This window comes from Lathyrus oleraceus, chromosome 1 (genome assembly GCF_024323335.1).
Source record: "Lathyrus oleraceus cultivar Zhongwan6 chromosome 1, CAAS_Psat_ZW6_1.0, whole genome shotgun sequence".
Classification (NCBI taxonomy): Eukaryota; Viridiplantae; Streptophyta; class Magnoliopsida; order Fabales; family Fabaceae; genus Lathyrus; species Lathyrus oleraceus.
Genome location: NC_066579.1, coordinates 197743282 through 197757185, shown reverse-complemented (window position 1 = coordinate 197757185; position 13904 = coordinate 197743282). Strand labels below are relative to the sequence as shown.

At 36.1% G+C, this 13904-nt stretch overlaps 1 protein-coding gene across 1 annotated transcript; it reads right to left on the bottom strand.

The window, feature by feature from the left end:
- Positions 1-2153: 2153 nt before the first annotated feature.
- Positions 2154-4111, bottom strand: LOC127115608 (ADP-ribosylation factor-like protein 2). The gene is made up of 5 exons (XM_051047113.1): positions 3867-4111; positions 3523-3589; positions 3336-3446; positions 2713-2875; positions 2154-2330 (listed from the first exon to the last, which is right to left on the bottom strand). The coding sequence occupies exons 2-5, from the start codon at positions 3525-3527 to the stop codon at positions 2211-2213; spliced, it is 399 nt and encodes a 132-aa protein (XP_050903070.1). The 5' UTR covers positions 3528-3589; positions 3867-4111; the 3' UTR covers positions 2154-2210.
- Positions 4112-13904: the final 9793 nt, after the last annotated feature.

The window sequence follows — 13904 nt, the reverse complement described above, 5'->3', positions numbered from 1 at the left end:
TCATCAGTCAAGGATTCCTTGACATTCCTATATGAGATCTTTAGGATTCCCTTGATCTAGTTGTGACCCCTTTATTTGGGTCTCCTATAATGAGATCTTTAGGATGATCCTTCTGAGTGAGTTCAGAAAGCGCTTTTCAAAAAGCGCTGTCTAAGCCCCCCCCTCTTGAGTGGGTCTCCTATTTTAATTTTGTTAGGTATACCTTAGACAGCGCTTTTCAAAAAGCGCTGTCTAAGCCCCCCCCCCCCCCCCCCCCCCCCCCCTTAGACATCGCTTTTGCCTAAAGCGCTTTCTAATCCCCCCCTTAGACAGTGCTTTTTACAAAAGCGCTGTCTAAGGTATACGAAAATTTTTGAAGCTTTTGTTTTAAACCACATTTTTTCCAGGTTTATAAACCAGAATTTCTACCTGTTTTCAACCAGATTTTGACAGACAATTATCACATTTTATATATGCCATTTTGGCCTTTTTTCTACCAATTTTTGGCTAACAAATATATATATATACCAATTCAAACCAATTTTGCCTTAAATGTATCAAAATATATACAAATTTATGTACACATTTACAAGTCATAACATATACTACAAATGTACACATTAATTACACAAATTTATGAACAAACATTGAGCTTTATCATGAATTGACACCACTCCTCTTTGATTTCGTCCACTTGATCCTTTGTATAAAATGCACACTTGAATTCATCAAAGTACTACATAATAATATAACATATTTTGAATTAATTCCAACTATTTAATTATATGAGATATGTGTAAATATAAAAATAACTCATAAGTTAGAAATACATACATCGGTGGGAATCTTTAATTGGCCCAAAGCAAGAGTATCTCGCATAAACCTCAACATGAAATACCCGCAATCTATTTGATTACGTTGTTGAGGACACTACATATGAAAAAAAAATATGGATTATAAATCCTAAGTTTTATCAAGTGTCATCACTAATATAATAAAAAATGTGGTAATTAAAAACAATTGAAAACAAAAATATAATGAAATCATGCATTATCACATATAACTTATAATCAAAACAATTGAAAAAAATAAAATAAAGAAACCATGGATAATTTACCTAAGTCACTAACATCTCTTTCTTTTCTTTGTTGGAATATTAATCACTTGTTTCTTAGCAATGCGTACGGATGAATTGATCCAAATTCCCTCATTATGATCGTTTCTTATATATGACTCATCCGGTATAAGATCCTCAACTTCATCATTTCTATTCAACTCATTCCGTCTAATGCATGACTCATTCTCAACATCAATATCACATTGATCGACACCGCTATCATCAGTCACTTTGTTAGAGAAAAGCACTATAGACCATTTTGTACTCTTCGGGTCATTCACATAGAACACTTGTTTAGCTTGAGATGCTAGAATAAAAGGTTCATCTTTGTACCCCACCCTAGTAAGATCAACTTGCAAAAATCCAAGTTTTTAGGATTATGTTTTTGTTAAGAATTTATGGTTATGTTTTGAGTATGAATTTATGGTTGTGAACTTATAAATTTATGATTATAAACTTAACTTAATGTTATGATTTAGAAGTTGTTTTCTTCATATATGATGATTTTTGGGCATGTGCAAGGAAATTATACATATCTAAATATATTTTTCTACCCGTAGAATGGATCCTAACTAGGAGTAGGATCTTACAATCCATACTACGATTCCCGAGTTAAAAAATTTCAATCCTTTACTGATTCTACGTAGACTCTGGACTTTTAAACATTGCAGCTAAGAATATAATGTTGTTTTAATAGATATTGTATTAAGTCATAAACACTATTGATTTCATACAACATCTAGGATTAGTTGAACAACCAATTAACCAATTGTCCATGTTCACAAAGACTAAGTTCAGTGGACGATAATAATATGTTGTGAAACTTCTACACAGATTTCAGTGCAGGAAATATTTGCTTTATAAATCAATGAATTTTGCAACAACTTATGGTGAAGTATATATGTTCTGTGATTGAAACCTGATTGCATCTCTTTATATAAGTGATTTTGCAAGTAATTATTAAGATAATTGCAGCATTGCAGAAAGATAATTATGAGGACTAAAGTAAATAGCCCATCTAGTTATATAGAACATCAAGTGTTTAAAAACACCTTACAGTCAATTCTCAGCATACCATGATGTATTTTTTTAGTCATAATCCCTACAATGTTACTTAGGTAAGAGAAAAAGACCCGGATAAAATTAAGCTTACCTTAGCTATTTCATCGGGTGCAAGGGCACCTTTAATATCTTGTTTATTTGCTAGAATTAGTAAGGATGCTCCAGATAGTCTCTGTCATATGTAAAACAAAATTAATGACATTTGAAAATACTAGTAGCTCACAAATATCTAGAGAAGAGCAGAGTATTCATTCGCGATGCCATCTGAGCATCCTAAATAATTAACAGTGAGAAATAAAACATTTTGTTCAAGTGCTAGGGAATCAAGATAACAAATAATGCTTTGGTTCTTGACCAAAATTCCCAACGGATTCACTATGGGCAACTACTCTACTTGGATGCATTAGTACAGAGGACACACAAGTCTTTCCCAATCAATAGATTAAATAAAGGGATATGAATTGGTATGGCTAAAATGTCTGAATATCTTCAGTTAAGTACTGCATGTAATTAATTTGTTACTGACAAGTAATAACTATCTGTATTGAACAAACCTCTTCCTTTAGAAGGTTATCTAGCTCCATTTTGCAATCATCCAACCTTCTAAGATCTGAACTGTCAACTACCCAAACTAAACCATCTGTTTGCTCAAAGTAGTTTCTCCAGTAAGATCGAATTGTTTTTTGGCCTCCAACATCCCATATATTTAGAGTGTATCTGCCATTGCCAATTTGGATAAATGCCCCAGCATTCTAGAATATAGTAAATCAACGCAAGAAACTCATCAAAACAAAGGCTAACATATGAAGAATGACCTGGCATGTTGTGTAACTATAAAGGGAAATCAAAAGCAATTTTTTTTGTAAATGGAAATCACAAGCAAATACTTTCAAAGAATTTAAAGCAAAAAAACTAACATGTTTTAGAATATACCACAATCAAATTAAGAAGCAATATCATGTGTTTATCCCCATCAAACAAAAGAATAATACTTTGCCACAGAAAAATGCATAAACCATGTTCAGTTGAAACTTTAACGAAGCTTATTCTTATTCACATATTCCCAAAAATGATGACTAACATAATTAGCAATCGACAAAAATAAAAATGGACAGCAGCAGAGATATGCATATATAATTAAAGTGATTTGTGGGGTGAAAATAAAGCAAGGTTTTACTTTTGGTAGGCGATGGTTTTGATGTTGAAGCCAAGGGTAGGACTAATGACACTAGTGTCCTCCCCATTAATCTTCAAAACGATTGTAGTTTTTCCAGAATTGTCCAACCCACTGCATATAAATCTCAACTATTAATTAATGTAGTAAAATCTAGAGCAAAGAAAAAGGAATTGGAAGCTAAACTTACACCATAAGAATTCACATTTCCTTTTCCTTCTTTTTGATTTTTCTAATGATGGTGAGAAGACCCATTCCTAGAGAGAAGGCCTAAATTTGAGAAATGAATTTGGGTTTTAAGATTAACTGTATGCATCTAATTTTGAATTCCCCAAAAGCATAGCTTTCATAGTCTTGTTAAAACCCATTATGAAGCTATATTATCAGCCAGCAACATTTCCAAATGGCCCACTACTATCAGCGACACTTTGTGCTTTACTACTAAATGGTGCACTACGATTAACCTAAACGAAAGCACATCGTAATAAATCAGAAATCAACAACAAAACGAAATAAAGAAGTGGAACGACTTACAATCGCTGTGAACGCTGAGAACGAGGACAGGAGATGATGAGAGAAAACGGCCGATGACTTGATCGCGAGAGGATGACCGGGCAGTAGGTAGGGCGGCGGAATGCTCTGAAAGGGGCGGTTTGATTTGGGAGGGAGGATTCGCTGTGTGAGGCTATGTGCGATACTGAACCCAATGTTGTGTGATTGGAGTAAATGGTTTTGGAGAGAGAGAATTTACCCTGTTTGGTTCAGCGATGAAAAAAAGTAGAGACCAAAACGTTCGCTGTTAGGGTTCGCTGGAGGGGTTTAATCGCAGGAGGGAAAACAAAAAGAACTGAGAACGAAAATAGAAGTCTGAAATTTAATTTTAATTAGACCTTAGACAGCGCTTTTGTGGAAAGCGCTTTCTAAGATATGCCTTAGACAGCGCTTTCCAAAAGCGCTTTCTAAACCCCCACCTTAGACAGCGCTTTTGGTTTTAATTTTTTTTTTAATTGAAAGACTTTAAACAGCGCTTTCTCAAAAGCGCTGACTAAGGTCTATATTTAAAAGCGCTTTCTAAAAGCGCTGTCTAAGGGGGGGTCTTAGACAGCGCTTTCTAAAAGCGCTGTCTAAGACCCCCCCTTAGACAGCGCTTTCATTATTTTTTTAGAACATTTTCCGTGTTTTATTTTTATTTTAACCTTAGACAGCGCTTTCTTTTAAAAGCGCTGTCTAAGATGCGCTGTTAAAAGACCTTTTTGGCGTAGTGTTCCTTCGGATGCACAAAATCCAGCAAATTTGCTATTCTCAAATTCTTTCCCATGATCACTTCTGATTCTTATAACCTGACTTTCTTTTTCTCTTTGAAGTCTTAGGCAAAGGTCTTTGAATATCTCAAATACATCAGATTTTTCCCTTATAAAGTTGACCCAGGTGTATCTGGAGAAGTCATCCACCACCACATAAGCATACTTTTTCCCACCAAGACTTTCCACCTGCATAGGTCCCATCAAGTCATCCAACAGATATAATCCTCTTCATTCCTTTAAGATGCAGATGACCCAATTTTTGATGCCATGTCTTCACTTCTTCTTGTTTAGCTAGAGTACACATTGATGAATAACCAGTTTCTTGAGAAGTCCACATATAGAAGTTGTCCTTAGACCTGACTCCTTTCATGATCACTTCATTCTCTTTATTAGTAATCAGAAATTCAGTTTTTGTGAAGTTTACAGTTAGACCTTGGTCACATAGTTGACTGATGCTTATTAGGTTTGTAGTCAGTCCTTTAACAAGTAGGACATTGTCAAGGTTAGGGACTCCAGCGCAGTTTAGCTTTCCAATCCCCTTGATTTCACCCTTTGCTCCATCACCAAAGGTTACATAGCCGGTGGCATGAGGATGAAGGTCAGTTAGCAGGTTTTTGTTTCCAGTCATGTGTCTGGAGCATCCACTGTCAAAATACCAGTCCTAGGAACCCATTGTTTTCTGTTGACAGTGATGTGATGTTTGGGTCTAGGTTGAGGATGAGAAGGACTAGGATAGCCATACAACTTAAAGCAGAATGGTTTTATGTGACCAAATTTTCCACAGTAATGACATCTCCATCTTTGGGGTTTTCCTTTATGCTTTCTTCCCTTATGATGTTGTGACACATGATGTGACATCTTTGGTTTGCTACCAGTGTGACTACACTCAGGTTTGGATTCATTGAACCCAAGGCCAGACTTCTCTCCTGCCATTTTTTCCAGTCTGGAGAATTTTGTCTAAGGTGTCAGATCCATTGTTTAGCATTCTGACATACTTTGTCATCTCATCCAGTTTGGAGTTCAAGAACACTGCTTCAGTCTTCAACTTAGAGATGGTTTCCAAGTGTTCTGCCTTCTCATTCTCCAGTTGTGTTATCACTTTCTTTTGACTTTCCACTTATTGACACACTTCTTCACTTCTGTGACACAACTTTTTGTAGGTAGAGGCTAACTCATCAAAGGTTACTTCATCCTCACTTGAGTCCTCATCAGAACCCCATCTTCCAGTCAAGGCATTCACAAGGTTTGCAGACTCTCCTTCTGTTTCACTCTCATCAGACCAAGTAGCAGCAAGACTCTTCTTCTATTTATTGAGGTAGGTCCCACATTCAGCTCTAATGTATCCATACCCATCACATTCATGGCACTGAACTCCTTTTCCTTCTTTGGACTTTTCATCAGATCTTGTTCTTCTTCCAGCACTATTGGACCTACTGATGTCAGATGAGATGTTCTTGACATTAGACTTAGACCTTACATCCATCTTTTTCAGAAGTTTGTTGAACTGTCTTCCCAGTAATGCTACATCATTTGCCAGATTTTCATTAATATCTTGACCATTTTCTTCCTCTTTCTCTTCAGTGTTTGACATGAAGGCTATGCTTTTGACTTTCTTTTCAGCTCCATCACACATTCCCAACTCAAATGTTTGGAGGGATCCAATTATCTCATCCACTCTCATATTGCAAATGTCTTGAGACTCTTCTATGGCTGTCACTTTCATGGCAAATCTCTTAGGAAGTGACTTGAGTATTTTCCTCACTAGTTTTTCATCTGACATCTTCTCACCCAGGGCTCCTGAGGCATTAGCAATTTCAAGGATATTCATATGAAAGTCATGAATATTTTCATCTTCTTTCATCCTCAAATTTTCAAACTTGGTAGTGAGCAGCTGCAATCTAGACATCTTCACTCTAGAGGTGCCTTCATGAGTTGTTTTGAAAATATTCCAAGCATCTTTAGCCACCTCACAGTTGTTCACCAATCTAAAGATGTTCTTGTCAACCCAATTGAATATAGCATTCAATGCTTTAGAGTTTCCAAGGGCTAGATCATCCTCCTCCTTGGTCCATTGTTCCTCAGCCTTCTTATCAGTTGTAGCTTCTCCTTCCTTAGTAATAACTGGATGTTCCCAGCCTGTTAAAACAACCTTCCAAGCCTTATTATCCAAAGATTTCAGGAAGGCTACAATTCGAGGTTTCTAGTAGTCATAGTTGGATCCATCCAAAATAGGTGGTCTGTGAACAGATCCTCCGTCTCTATCCATAGTACCAGAAAGTAATGTCCCTAGATCTCACCCAGAACTAGAGCAGGATGCCTACTCTGATACCAATTGAAATTCTGGTATCAGATATGAGATGTCGAAGGTAATGTCACGACACTAATATCTGAACAATATAAAAAGAATAGAAGATAAAGAACAGTAATACAAGTGACACAAGCAATTGTTAACCCAGTTCGGTGCAAACTCACCTACGTCTGTGGGCTACCAAGCCAAGAAGGAAATCCACTAAACATAATTAGTTCAAAGACTCTCAGTAAACAACTTCAAGTTACAGTCTTTTCACCTAATCTCTACCCGTGTGACTTCTACCTAAGAACTCTTAGATATGAGATCCTACTCACTCCCCCTCAATCACAGCAGTGATATAAAACAAGTATTACAATAAAAAGAAGACACTCTTCAAGAACACATACTTGATCTTGCTTCAAAGCTTCAATCAAGTAAACACACACTCATGCTTCAAAGCTTAGAGTGGACAAATTACAACTCAAAAGTCAGTCCAATTCAATCATCTATGGATGAATGAATGGCTCACAATACACACGACCACACAAGACTAAAACCCTTATTCTCTCTCAATATTTTGTTCGTTATTTCTTGTGTATTAAAACCAGGTTTTCCATGCCCTATTTATAGAATCGTTTGGCTGGGCTTGGACATCACAAAACCCTAAAACTATTTTCCATTCACATCTTCTCATGACAGCTGATTATATCTTGTTGGAAAATAAGTCAATCTGGTTTTAATTACTGATTGAAGGCGCGTTCAATCATTACATCAGTCACACAGAGATTAGCATAAAAAACGGAATCACACAATACATAACATTAAGACTGAATGTTCTGTATACAGATGTCATGACATCGGGTCTGACATCTTAGTAAAATCCTGCATATTCAAATTTTAAACATCCTGCAGGAACATGTTATCTTATGTCAAGACAACACTTGTGACAACTTGTGAACACTCTAGGTTTTACCAAAATTGCTGCCAACACATAGAACCAACAGAGATGAAAAATTTCCAAGTTGCACAATCAAATTCAAGGTGTATACTTCAACTTTTATGTTTGGAGGAAGAGCTAATTCAACTTTTATGAGCATGTGATATGAGGATACATTATAGGTCATGTTGGACCATTGCCATTGAACAAGTGATTTTCCTCAACTTCAAAAATTTATAAATCATTCATCCCAAATCCAAATGAGGTCAAATCTGTGACCATTTTGAAGGTTTTTGAAATAGATACAACTTTGATGAAGGAACGTTTCTCATTTGAAGCTCACATAAAAAGTTAGCCAAGGTAGAATATGGCTTGACACTTAGAATATTTTTTGATATGTTTAAATTTCCAAACTTCCACCTCAAAGTTCATCACGATACAAACCTCAAATGGAAACATTTTCAACATAAGAGTTGTTCCTCTTGATCTAACCTTTTCAAAGAGTCAAAATTCATCCATTTTGGACAAGGTTTGTGTGGTATGCGCATGGCTTGAACATGTAATCATCATTTGGAAAAGATCGACTTCAAACAGCTGCATACTTTTGCCTTGCATTCCAATCCACTTTCAGACTCAATTACATGTGATTATGGACTTAATTGAATAGCTTCATGGGCCTGTACACGCCCATGCAAGCATGCATCACTCAATTTCCAAATTTGGAAACACCTTTGAAGGTGTAAATATCACTTGCTTCAGCTATAAATAAGAGCCTTTAGCATCAAAATTAGAGACCCTTGTGCGCCAGCTTTGATCCAAGACCTCTAACCCTCACATTTGAAAGGAAAACCTGAGAATTTTCTTTTGAAAACTGAGTTTGTATCTCACTGTTTGGGGATTCAAAACTCCAGGGATCCAAAGCTTTGTTTGAATCCTAAGCCACTTCTACAAGCTTCTTGAGTAAGATCAAACAAGAATCAAAGCAAGAGAGATCAAGTTCTGCATAATATTGAAGGTATTTTCCAGATTTTTTCTTTTCTTCGATTCTCTCTCAATTCTCATCAATTCTCTTGGATCCTTGGTTGTCTGAAGTCCTACCAATGTAGGCAAGAAGATTGAGTTGCTTTGAGGCCAAACCGAAGCAACTCAGTTCATGTACCTCAAATTTCAACTCCATGTATCTCTCAATATACTTGGAGTTAGGATGAATTGAGGTCAGATTCATGATCAATGTCATTTTTACTTTAAAATCATGTCTTTATTTTTAATTTTTGTGATGGTGATGAGAGAACCAGTCCGACCAAGGTCTCCTGAGAAGACGACCGGTGCTTTGCTCCGGTGATGAGCTGGATAGGTTCTTAGCCATAAGATCAAGTCATTTTATTTTAATCACGAGCGTTCCTTTTGAATACCATTGGTGTGGCGCGCTAACTCAAGGGTATGATGGAACGCGTGTTTTGATTCACTTGATATGCCACCTCAATTAATGAGGGAGATTAAGTGGTCCACGTTATTTCTGATTAATTGATTTTCATTTTATTTGTTTTATTTACATTAATTCATATTAAATTTAATATTGATCCAAAAAATATGAGAGTTTCACCAAATTTTTTTAAATAAAATCCTCTTTCATTTTTTGAATTAAAATTATTTTTTGGATCATTATTAATATTTTTAATGATTTAATTTGATTTTGTGAATAGTTTTAATTGCTTTAATATAGTTTTAAGTTTCCAAAAATTATGAAAAAATTTCTACAAGGTCCTTTGATTTTGTTTGACCTATGATAAATCTCATGGCCATTTCTTTGGTGTTTTGATGAGGTTTTAGGAAATTGACCAACCATAATTTAATTTAATGTATATTTTATTTATTTTTAATTGTTTAAATGCCAAATTAATTATGTAGAGCCATTTTAATTGACTTTGTGAGTTTGACTTGTGTTGTTGGGCCTTGGTCAAGGTTGATTTGACTTGGCTAAGTTAAGATCATTGGATTTAGGGGATTGACGGAATGTACATTCCATCTCCTAAAATGAATGAATGATCTTAATTTGGTGAAAGTTCTCCTTTGACCAATTTGTGTTTAATCCATTCCCCCTCCCTCTTCATCTCATTCCCCTTCTTTATCCATTCATATCATGGACCTATGATATCTCTATATCCTAAGGCTAGTTGATTGCAAAATCGACATAAGTATGAATGAGATTAGGTCCCCCATTTTGCATATTTTTTTTGTGTGTGGCATGTTTCATGAGCATAGTTTATCATACTATGTCTCTAACATGTATTACACCAAAATTCTATTGCCCGACCTCAAATAGTTGTGACTTTTACATAAGTCCCATTACGATTGCTTAACATAGTGCTAAATTTGTGACACAAAAGGCATAACATTCTAGTTAGTGAGATTGTAAGTCTCCCCTCTTTCATGGTATTGTGTGGAAACTTGGCCTTTTTTCCTTCCTTTGGAAGATGTCTTGGTTCAAGGATTCATGCCTGTGATAAGTGGGTTGAGTGTTCTCCAAAGAATGACTTAAACAAAAACAAAGCAAAAACAATACTAACTTCTAATCAACTAACAACTAACATTTAATTTCAAGTCATTTATTTTTAGTGCACCTTAATTTTTAAGCTTTATTCAATTTCCATTATTCGAACCATTCAAGTTGTTTACTTTAATGTCATTTTCCCTTTGTCCACTTGGATCATATTTTGTGATATATTGTGTGTGTATATACTTGTGTGTTTGTGTGGTCTTTTGACCTTAATGTACATAATAAGAACAACAACCTTAAAAAACATTTTGTATGGACTGTTGGTTTGATCTGAGACTGTTGGACTTAGAATTTATGCAACACTCCTTATGCAAAGGACTTGGCCAATGCCAACTTTCATGAAACTAAGTGCTTGTGAAGTGAACATTCAGCTGATACAAAATTGAAGATCCATTTGAGTTCATCTGCAACATGATTATTGTGAAGTTGTTATTCTGAACTTGTGTCTTATGCTCATCTTAGAAGGCATCTGATGCATGGGAAATTTTGAAGAAGATCATGGGGTTGCTAAGCTTGGATGTATTTATCGTTATTTTATGCCTTACCCTTCATCTTGCTATTTGTGTATTGATATTTCTTGATTCTAAAGTCCAAGGGAAATTTGGGTTTCTATATGACATTCTTGTCTATTGGATTGCAGCCCATTGGTCAGATCTTTTCAACTCTTAACTTTTAAACTTGTGCTTAGGATTAGTCTCTTCACCTCCTCCCTACTTCTTTAATTTCAAAATCTCTTCCCCTTTTTTTAAAATCTTCTTTGCTTGTGCTTGTTTTCTAAACTTAGACTATATTGCAAATTAGAAACTTTGGCCTTATGCCATTGCATTTTCAAACTTCTTTTCTTAAATAAACTTGTAAATAAACTTAACTATACTTGATTTAAAGTTTTCAAAAGACAAAAAAAACTAACACTCATTCAAACCATTTTAGGCCTCTTGTGCCTTTGTTAAAAGCAATGTACTCACTTTGAAATTGATACCACGAACTATGAGATTTTAATCCCTCATTTCTATGTGCAATGTAGGCACAAGTCCGAAGGTCTTGTCAAACACAAATATAATTAATGAATTCTTTTCTTATCCCTCAACTTTATTTTATTTCAAACATCATTTTGTACAAAAGCACACATGCACACAAAAAAGGGCTCCGTAGGAGTACCTAGAACACTTTGGGTGCTAACAACTTCCCTATGTGTAACTAACCCCCTTATCTGTAATCTCTGGAATTTTATTAGTTTTGATTTGAAAAGTTCTTATCTTTTTGGGTTTTGTTCGTACTTTTCCCTTTTCTCTTGAAAACAATAAAAGCGTGATGGCGACTCTGGTTTAATTCACGTCTAGCTTATCCATAGCTTGATGGTCATGAAGTTACCACTATAGAAATTAAGTGGTGACTCTGGTGGGGAGTAGTCTCAAGTGGGTTTAGCCTACTTTTGTGTGTGTATATAACTGTATATTTGATGTATGTATATTTGTTTGTATGATATAATCCGCTTGTTGTGCTTTGTGATCTCTGAGTGGTGAGATAAGTTCTAACCTGAACTTGAGTGCATTTAAGAAAGGAGGATAGTATAGTCATGTTCGACTTGTGTGGAGTAGTCCTTAACAAGTTGGCTTGAGACCCATCTACTAAGTGGAGACCCTTTTGGAGTTAGGCATGCCACACAAGTTATTTGTGGTTCGACATTACTATATCTGATTTGGGGTCCGAGAAGCTGAGGTTCGTAGGATATTTAACCCCGCTTGGCCTATTTAGGATGTAGTGCGGAGATTGTTCAAGTGTAGACTTGATCATAGTTGTTACGCGATACTACACTCAGAAAAGTTTCTCTTGAGAATATTATGGGTTGATGAGTCAGTCATCCTAACCTATAATATTTGATAGATGGAATTAAGACTCTGGGAACTTTTTAGAAAATGATATACAGGTTTTTATCCTTATTTTACTCCTTTGGGATGGTTCTTACCCAGATTCCATGCTCGTGACTCACAACAAACCCTTGATTCTTGGTTGATCCAATCAAGTCTTGTCAATATCAATGGAACTTGGGTGTTGATAAGGTGTAAACCATGATCCACCAAAATGGATGATTGATCTTGACAATGACTTGATTCATCCCTTGACCTTTGTTTGTTTGCCTTATGTGTGATCCCTTATTTGTGGTTGTTGCATTCATGCATTCATGTGCATCATAACATTCATCACACGAAAATGTCAAGGAACTGAGGTATTATTTGCAAATATTTTCAGACCATGGATTATGGACGAAGGAACACTAAGAAGTACATTTTTAAGTGTCCAAATTTGAAAGAGTTAAGGAAGCTAGCATCTTTTGTATTAGATCCCTTGGACTTCAAACAACGTCATGGGAAGCTTTTGTCTATTTTATCTGCTGGTGTGGTTGAAGGACTCTTGAGTGTGTTGGTTCAGTTTTATGACCCTCTCTACCGTTGCTTCACTTTTCCTGATTATCAGCTCGTGCCTACATTGGAGGAGTATGCCCATCTCTTGGGAATACTAGTTTCTAACAAAGTTCCTTTTATTGGATTGGAAGAGATCCCAAGATCCCATGTTATAGCTAAAGCTCTTCACTTTAAGAAGTCTGAGATAAAGGCTCATTGGGTGAATAAAGAAGGATTGTTTGGGTTGACTTCTGAGTTCCTCATCAAGGAAGCTACTTCCTTTTCTCAAGCTGGTAGTGTGGATGCTTTTGAATCCATCTTTGTGTTGCTCGTCTATGGGTTGACTTTGTTCCCCAACATTGAAGGTGTTTTTGATGTTAACGCCATTAGAATTTTCTTGATTGGGAATCCTGTGCCTACTTTGTTTGGAGATATGTACTTCTCTTTGCATCTAAGGAATTCTAAAGGCGGTTGAACTATTGTATGTTGTGTTCCTCTTCTGTACAAGTGGTTTATTTTGCATTTGCCTCAAACACATGCTTTTGTGGAGAACAAACAATGTCTACGGTGGTCTCAGAGACTTATGTCTCTCACTAATGATGCTATAGTTTGGTATGATCCTTCATTGCGTAGTTTGGATATTATTGATTGTTGTGGTGAATTCTCTAATGTACCTCTCATTGGTACATAATGAGGAATTAACTACAACCCTGCTTTGGCTCATCGTCAACTCGGGTTCCCCTTGATAGACAAACCTAGTAACACTTTGTTAGAAGGTCTTTTCTATCAAGAGGGTAAAGATGTCCAACATTTGAAGCAGAAGATTATGCATGCTTGGCATAATGTGCATAGGGAAGGAAGATCAGAGCTTGGTCCACGCAATTATGTAGCTTTGGAAGCTTACACTCTTTGGGTGAAGAAGAGAGCTTTGAAGTTGAAGATGCCTTATGCTTGCGAAAGACCTATGTCTACGGTTGTGGCTGAGCCATTAACTCTCCCTAACCAAGATGTAGAGGAGTTGGAAGACGCGCTCGCCAAGATGAAGCAAGAGAAGGATATGTGGGAAGAGAATTTCCATGCTT

Coding starts and splice junctions, on each gene's coding strand:
- LOC127115608 (XM_051047113.1), bottom strand. Junction 2,876..3,335: donor AAAACCATCGCCTACCAAAA/GTAAAACCTTGC, acceptor TGGCAATGGCAG/ATACACTCTAAATATATGGG. Junction 2,331..2,712: donor ATAACCTTCTAAAGGAAGAG/GTTTGTTCAATA, acceptor TACATATGACAG/AGACTATCTGGAGCATCCTT.